General features: G+C 31.9%; 1 protein-coding gene across 1 annotated transcript in view; it reads right to left on the bottom strand.

Annotated features, from left to right (window-relative positions):
• LOC117170562 overlaps window positions 1-90 on the bottom strand; it is a 1,408-nt gene extending 1,318 nt beyond the window's left edge. Inside the window, exon 1 of the mRNA XM_033357395.1 lies at window positions 83-90. Within this exon, the coding sequence (XP_033213286.1) occupies window positions 83-90 (8 nt within the window). The remainder of the gene's footprint in view (window positions 1-82) is intronic.
• Window positions 91-9,387: the final 9,297 nt, after the last annotated feature.

The following is a 9,387-nucleotide window of genomic DNA, read 5'->3' as shown; positions in this document are numbered from 1 at the left end:
TCCTCTACGGGATCTACCAGTATCGGGAATGTTACTGGGTAAAGGACCCTTGTTCTTCCAACGAAGAAGATATGCAATTGACCTAATCATACAACCGTAATCTGAAAATCGGGAGTAAATTGAGCTTCCTATCAAGGCAGTAATCAGAACAATACCGTCCTTGAATCCTGGCAGTTGGTTGGGACATGAGTTCGGCGGCTGAGGCCAATTGTTATCGGACAGATTCAACCATTGAGGACCTGAAGTCCAGAGAGAGTTACTCAGTAACTCGTCTGGCAACTGCCCTCGAGATAGAGAATCAGCTGGCTTATCCTTTGAGCGTACATGTCTCCAATCAACTTCGTTATCTAATGTTTGGATATCAGCTACTTTATTGGCCTGATAAGTACGCAACAAATGAGGAGCCTTTTTTAACCAGCAAAGAACGATCATTGAATCTGACCAAAAAACTCTCCGCTTGACAGGAAAACTCAGCTGATCCTTAGATTCGACGTACAATCTCTTTAAAAGAGAAGCACCAGCTAACTCTAGTCGAGGTATTGTGTGATGACTCAGAGAAGCGACCTTGGATTTACTACAAGCTAGCCTTATAGTAACGTTCCCTAACGAATCGCTTGAACGAATGAACAGACATGCACCATATCCATACATAGACGCATCGCAGAAAACATGTATTTCGAAAGAAATGGGATTTGGGCATCCCAGATATCGAGAAAATACGATCTCCTTCAATCTTGGAAGTTGATCAGCTACCACGATCCATTTTGTGTGGATGTCTTGAGGTAAAGACTCGTCTCAAGTAATTTTTGCTCGCCAACACTCTTGAATCAGAGTTTTGGTATGAAAAATTAAAGGGCCGACCAAGCCTAAGGGATCGAAAATCTTCGCTATCTGAGATAGCAATTTTCTCTTGGTGGAAGTGGATTGAGAATTTTGTGGATTCACCGAATACGTGAAGATATCTCGTTTAGAATCCCACACAACTCCAAGGGTTTTCTTTACAGATTCTCCCTGGATTCCGCAATCTAAATCGAAAATTTTCCTATCAATGTTATCTAACGCGGACGGATGATTAGACGCCCATTTTCGAATGACAAACCCTCCACGCCTTAGAAGGTTTATCATCTCATCACGAATTACCATGATATCGTCCAAGGTATCAGCGCAAGAGAGAAAATCATCGACGTAGAAGTCGCTACGAAGCAGACGGGAAGCTCGGGGGGACGTCACACGAGGACGAGTTGCCGAGAGAACAAAGCCGCGAGGACGAGCACGCCGCCACGAGGCGGCTGAATAGTTTTGCACACTGACACACTGAGATTATGATTTTTATCACATATACACTTTGATGCCACGTGAGTCGACTAATTTTATTGCCACGTGGGTGGACTGAGTTTTTATTTGATTTGTGTAGAGTATACACGGTTGTACGTTGGGTACAATGGTTTTCGCGGTACGTTGGGTACGCGAGTTGTTTTTTTTTGGTACGTTTAGTACGCGAGTTGGCGAGTGCTCTACACGCCGCGCGAAGCCGTTGACTGCTGAAGAGCCGGAGGCAGTGCTGGCGGGCATAGCCGCAAGATTTGGCGGGGCCGGAAGTCTATTTTGGCGCGCGTGATTGTCGGCCAGTGCTGCCACCGGTGATATTAGATTTTGCGCACGCAAGCCCTAATGATTTGAATAAAAGGTTAATTATGTAAATGTTGCGACGTAACAACAAGCTTGCAAATGAGCTAAAGTACTCTAATAAAGTCAGCCATCTTAGTTTCACTTCATACATAATCCCGAATCAGATCCCGAATCCGGCTGATTAAAATGCTCTTGAATTCCTTGTCATTGTGGTCATTCTGACTCTGCAAATTGTGCAGAATAAATGCCTACACTGAGAAAACTATATCGCACAAATTAAAATATATATCGTAAATCCTGCGCTATATATCGTAATTATCGTATTATAATAGCGTAAAATCGTGATATCATACATTGCAAGTTTTTACATTATATACCGCATTATTGTGCAATCTATAACGTAAGAAATGGGGATTCCCTTCCGTCAGTTACATTTGGCGCTTGTGCTAAATTGTACTAAGTAAGTTCTAATTCGTCTACAATAATTTGATTTATTTCGGAGGAAGTATATCAGTAAGTACATATTTTTTTTATGTTTTATGTCGTTGATTCTACATGTTTTACTGAAATTTGCTCACTTCAGCGCGACGCAGTCGACGAGTTCAGAATTATTTTCCTAACTTCAGTGAAACTTTCGCCGAAATATGTATAATCATTAACAGTTGCAGGTCTTGCCTGCAGCAAATTTTTAATTATCTCTGTGATTGTTTTCAATCTAGAGTCCCGATTTATAGCTCTAACTGACTCATACTCCATTTTTCCTATCGCTGCTAAGGACGCCGCTAGCAGACGACAGCAACAAAATTTAACTTCATTTTTGTCTGTGATATTAGTGCATTATAATATCGTACAAAGCTCCGGGACCTAATTGTACGTTATCATATTGCGCTTTCTTGCAATATAGAGGTTTTGCGATATCATTGTGCGATATCTTTTCTTCGTGTACGTATGATTTTCAATGCCAAATCTAGGATTAGGAACATAGATACAGTTAATATTTTTATCTAAGATAGAAGAGTTCCAACAAAATTATAAACGAAATTGCTATTTAAATAACCTAATAGGATTGACATCTTGCCGAGAAATGGGTGCCTAAAAATATGTCTTCATTATAAATTGTATTGTATAACTCACTTTGTACACAATGTTTTGGGATTTAATAAAGAATGTTGAAACGCAAAAAAACGCGCATTCTGACAAATTATTGATCTTTTATAAAACTGGTCTATAATTTTGTGTCCAGATTTCGTTATGATCAAAAACAATCATGCAAACCGCAGAAAGCATTAATAAAGAAAATGCGACTCTTTTGAATGACCAAACTGAGTAATAACTGTCAATACAAATTTTGAATATCTGCTTTCAAACTGAACTGTCAAAAATCCGGCTAAAGTCTGGAGGTAGTTTTCTGCAGTTTTCCTCTTCCCTGGCTAAGTCATGTCAAAGTCCAGGCCAATTCGAGTTGTCTAGCGGTAAATGTACTCATGCTAAAGGTCTTGAATGTTACGTTAGCAACAAAAGCGACCCGTATATAAACCTCTGTTTCACTGAAGTTTTAAAATAAAGCGCATATGTAATTAAGTTATAACCACAGTGCTAAAAGACTTGAATTGAACAGCCTAACAATACAATAAGAATAAGAATTTATTTGTAAATCTATTATTAGGAGCATTCTCGGTATATAATAAAAACATATTACGAAAAAGGAAATTCACTATTTTTAATCGGTCACCATTACCCGTTGCCCCTAGATCTTTTAAATTAACTTGGGTTTTTAAGTCAAAAAAGTTTGGTTTTCGAAAATGTGGAAAAAATAAGTAGTTTTCATTAAATTTTTTTAAATTAAAGTTAGAGTCTTCTTTAGGAAATGTTTAAGGAACAATTGCCACCCAAAAACACTACATTTTGGAACCTTAAATCCCATTTTGTACTGCACAAAAAAGTCCTAATGAATGAAAAAAACAAGAGCGATACTTCTTTTTAAAACACACGTTGTTAAATATGTTTGAAATTTTCCAACACATCTACCAGAATTCTGCAATACTAGCTGAAGGTAAAATTGTAACCATGATATTGGAATGTCGGAATTGCAATATATGTATTTAAGTGTTGTAAATTGTGAGGTCAACGTCCAGGATTCCAATATATTTATTAGAGCCTCTGTAAGACGAAAATTGTTGACAAGGAAATCATGGAATTAATGCAATTCAAGGAATTTACGGATTTCACCGAATTCAAGGAATTCACGAAATTCATAACATTCGTGAAATTCACAGAATTCATGGATTTCATAAAATTAATGGAAATCAAGGAATTGAAGAAATTCATAAAAACCACGGAATTCGCGAAATTCTTAGAATCAAAGAAAATCGAGAAATTTATGGCATTAATGAAATTAAAGGATTTAATCGAATTCAAAATATTCAAGAAATTCAAGGAATTGATGGAATTCCAGGAATTCGCAAAATCATGGAATGCATTGGATTCGCGGAATTGAACGAATTAAAGAAATGCATGGAATTCATTGAAATGCAGGAATTGATTGATTTCATTGAACTAAAGGAATTCGAGGAATTCACGGAATTCATCGTATTTATAGAATTTACGGAATTTACGAAATTTACAGAATTCATGGAATTTAAGAAATTCACGGTATACGATTAATTTATGGTACTGACGAAATTCAGATAATGCACTTAATTTACTAAATTCACGAAATTCTCGGAATTCATGGAATTTAGGGAATTCAAGGAATTCGTGGGCTAGGCTGAAATAACGGAATTTATGGAATTCAAGGAAGTCACGGAATTCATATAACCCCCGAATTCATGCAATTTGCGGAACTCACGGAATTCAAGAAATTGACAGAATTCGCAAAATTCATAGAAATAACAGAATTTTCGGATTTCATCTAACTCCCGGAATTCGCGAAATTCAATGAATTCATGGAATTCAATTAATTGAAGGAATTCATAGTATTTCATTCTTAGATTCCGTGAAATCCATGAATTTCATGAATTCCTTGAAATCTATTAATTCCAATGAATTCCCTGTACTCCATGAATTTTATGAATTCCGTGAATTTCTTGATTTCCGTAAATTCTTTTGATTTCGTGAATTCCTTCAATTCCTTAATTGCGTGAATTCCGTGGATTCAATTAATTGCGTGAATCCGCTAATTTTCTTGAATTTTGTGAATACGCTAATTTTCTTGAATTCTGTGAATTCGTTGAATTTCATGAATTCTGTGAATTCGTTGAATTCCGTGAATTTCATGAATTCTGTGAATTCGTTGAATTCCGTGAATTTCATGAATTCTGTGAATTCGTTGAATTCCGTGAATTTCATGAATTCTGTGAATTTCTTTAACTCTTTGAATTCCGTAAATTTCATGAATTCTGTAAATTCCTTTAATTCCGGGAATACTATGAATTCTATGAATCTCATGAATTCCTTGTGTTTGGTGCATAGTGTGAATTCCGTGAATATCATGAAATCCGTGAATACCAAGCGTCATATGAATTCAGTAAAATCTATGAATTCTACGAATTCCTTTAATTCCATGAATTTCTTGAATTCCATTAATATGCGCGTTATGCACTATACATTAACAAAAGTTTTGGCTCTGCAAGTTTTTTTCGACAGGAACAAGTGTTCGCAAAAATGATTTACATTATTTGTTGTAATTTTTCGCTTAAGCAGGCGTCGAGATATGCAGCTACCAGACTTGTATTATAAAATTCTAAGACATGTAACGTAGCTTACCAATGCCAGAATTTGGAAACGCATAAAATTAAAAATTGTTGTTTTTTTTTTAAATACCTTCTTTAACATCATTTTTACATAAAACTGCTATTTTGCATTTTATGGAGCATTTTCCAGGCATAAAATAAGGGATGATAATTTCTAGAGTTCGGGGCACTCATTAAGTAAAAAATAAACTCAAAATAAAATTTCTTAACTAACTAGAAAATACAGTCTCCATTCTTTAAAAAAAAATTATTTTAAATAGGTCAAATTCACACGATTTCTCGATAAAAAAAATAAGAGTCTATCACAATTTCAGAATGCGAGGTGGTTTTATGTATAATGTAAATACTTTGAATAAATGGGTATACTACCTTGCTCTCGAAGAATTCTCTTCTACAATAGCACGATCTTTTTTTGTACGCTCAGCTCAATGGCAATCCCGAGCATGAAAATTGAAAAAACTTGTGGTTCTGCATTTCACGGTACAGGTTTAAAAAATTAAGCTGTGGAACGTGCTTTAGTTAAAAATTATTTGAAGCTAATTTTGTTTTTTTTGCGTTCAAAGATAATGAATTTTTATATTTTTATCCATTTACAACGTGGAAATGTATTACTAGTACTATAAAATTATCCTTTTTTCTAATCGTGGATTGATTTTATTTGATAAATATTATTACTTTAATTATCATTGCTTTCGTCTAATTAAAATGAGACTATGTTGAATTGTTTAAACATTATATGAATTATTTTTTATTATTAAAAAATTGAAAAATAATATTTGCAGTTTTTTGGATTTCCTCGCAAAATGCAGTCTTCATAATTCAATAAAATGCAAAGTCTTCACGATATCAAAATTCAAACTTAGTTTAATTTATACTAGCTATAGTAAGATAACAGAGGATACTCATTCTTTTTAAAAAGAATCTTGTTTATTCAATGTATAATTTTTTTCATTTTTATATGGCTTTCTTTTTTCTTTTTATTTTAATTTTGAACTTAAAACCAAAATGGAATAGTTGAATTTTACTTGCCAAAAAGTGGGGTAGAAGAAATAAATTTAAACGGAAATTAAAAATGTTTAAATTAAATGAATTAAATAAATTAAACAAAGAAGATTAAATTTTCAGAAAAAGACCAATTTCCAATAAAAAAAGTTACATTTTCAACCCAGACAGATTTTTCATTCAAGAAAGAAAAATTTTTAACCAAATTTTTAATTTTTTTTAACCAAGAAGACGAATCTTCGTCCAAATAATTGAATTTTCAATTAGGAAAAATACCTTTCGAACCAATAATGAAATTCTTAATTTTTCGGTTAAAAGAATTAATTTTCAACAAAATAATGACAGGACATTTTTAAGCAATTTAACTGTTAGGCTGGTAGATAAATTTTCAACCGAAAAAATCAACCAAATTGATGAATTTTTAACTAAATAAGTGAATCGGCAATCAAAAATTTTCATTTTTCCCACTGAGATGCTTTCTCAAAACCAAAATGTTTTAATATTCCTCAAAAGAGTTGAATTTTAAACCAAATGGTTGAATTTTTGAATTAAAAAGGTAAATAAGTACATTTTTATTCTAAAAAATTTGACAAGACAGTTCAGATTTGAACTAAAAAGATTTATTTTTAGCTAAAACAGTTGAATATTAAATCAAAGCAGATTTTTGACTTTAATGTGTAATTAAGTTATAAAATTGTTTACTAAAAAAGAATAAATTTTCAGACCAGAATATTAGCGTTGCGCAAGAGAAGGTAAATTTTAAATCAAATTCATGAATTCTCATTAAGAAAATACTACTGTTCAAGCACAAAATTTAGAGTAAAATTTTTGGTAAAAGACCTAATTAAAAAAAGTTTTCTAACGAAATATTTACATTTTCTGAAAAAAAAGATTAAATTTATACCAAAAAAATTGAATACAAAAAGACAAATTTGCCAAAAAGAATTTTGGTTTCTACAAAGAAACATTTTTTACTTAAAAAAGGAAAAAAACTGAATGGTTAAATTTGTAAGCCAAGAAGACAAATTTTACACAATCAAGTTCAATTGTCAACCAAGAAATATAAATCTTCAAACAAAAAATTAATTTTCAACCAAAAAGTTTTATCTTCAATATTAAATGTTCAATTTTCAAGAAAACAGTTTAATTTTTAATGAATTAATTTTCAAAAATCCTAAAAAAAATATTAGTTTTCCTTTAAAAACATAATAGTTAAAAATTAAATTAAAAAGAATTAACTTTTAATCAAAACTGGTTTATATGAATATTATAGTTAATTTAATGTAGAAATTTTTTTAAAAGATAAAGTGAATTTGATTTTCTGTTTCAAGAAAGATATTAATCTAATGTATGCATTGTACTTAAATCAAACGACCATTGCACTATGGGGTGCAGTTTCACCTTCAACTCCGTATATCTTCCTTCTAATCACCTTTTGATAACAGGATGATCTACTATATTTTCAAGAAACATTTTACGTCTTTATTCCCAATTATTTTATCATTTGTTGCATCAGCTAAAAGATATCATACCATATAGCAAGTTTGAGAAAAAGAACTAAAGTATTTTTAAAATTATTTGACTCCTCAATTATATTTTCATTTTACTACTTGTTGCACCAGATGAAATTAATCATACAAAAACGTAAAATATAAATTATTTAAATATACTTCCCAGTGGGCACAAAGTTTGGCGACGTCTTTACGACATCGTTACGACATCTTTACGACAACTTTACGACATCCTATGTCCATGTCGTTAAGGTGTCTTTACGATATCGTAAATAATTCGTATCATCTGACGATGTCTTTACGATATCGCAAAGCAGCCAAACGACATGAACATAGGATGTCGTAAAGTTGTCGTAAAGGTGTCGTATCAATGTCGTAAAGACGTCGCCAAATTTTGTGCCCACTGGGTTATTTAAACAAAATAATAACAGCCTTTTCTTTTAAATGATGATACTACACTAGAGAAAAAGTACAATATTGCCTTTTTTTAAATTGCACTCCTTTGTTATTTTATTTTACTATTTATGCATTAGATTAAATAAATGATAGTACTCAACTAATGAAAATCCAAAAACTTTCTTTTTTAGTTTAACGCCTGAATTTTATTTTTATCATACCTTTTTTGGACTACATACAACAGACGATGCTACAAAACTAAAGAAAAAATACTACATGGTTTATTCTGAAAAATCTCACTCATCAGTTCTTCTTTTATTTTACTAGCACTAAATTTGCACTAAATAAAACAAAAAATACTAAACATAAAAATTGTTTTAATATACTAAGCTAACGAAAAATAACAGAAGTCTTTTCTTTTGAATGGTGATACTAAACAAAAGGAAAAAGCACAACATTGCCTTTTTTTAAATTGCACTCCCTTTTTATTTTATTTTGTCATTTATAAATTAGATAAAATGAATCATAGTACTTAGCTAATGAAAATCCAAATAGGTTTCTTTTTTAATTAATCGCCTGAAGTTTTTTTTTATTATACCTTTTGTTAGACTAGTTACAGCAGATGATCCTACAAAACTACACTGTTAGAAATGTTCGAAAAATTCCGACCCATTTAAGATACTAAAGTAACTGAAATTTACGAAACTAGGTTGCTGAAAATAAAATTCCTTAACTTTTATAGTAAATTTACTAAATGTTTATTTAACATAAAAAGCGGTTTCTGAAAATTATGAATATTTTCCTAAAATTTCTAAATGCTCAATGAACACAAAATTTGACGACGTCTTTACGACATCGTTACGACATCTTTACGACGTCTTTACGACATCCTATGTCCATGTCATTTCGGCGTCCTTGCGATATTGTATCCTTGTAATTGAATTTTGAATGAAAGGTTAAAATAGTCAAGGTAATTTACTTCCATTTACTTTATATGTATTTCTCAGTTAAACTCGAAAGTGCGCATATCTAATTCTAATTTAGAATTTTCGGAGGATAAGAATTGAAAATTACATTCACTTTAGAGTGCCCGAAAA

Source organism: Belonocnema kinseyi, chromosome 4 (assembly GCF_010883055.1).
Source record: "Belonocnema kinseyi isolate 2016_QV_RU_SX_M_011 chromosome 4, B_treatae_v1, whole genome shotgun sequence".
NCBI lineage: Eukaryota > Metazoa > Arthropoda > Insecta > Hymenoptera > Cynipidae > Belonocnema > Belonocnema kinseyi.
This window is presented reverse-complemented; position numbering and strand designations above follow the sequence as displayed.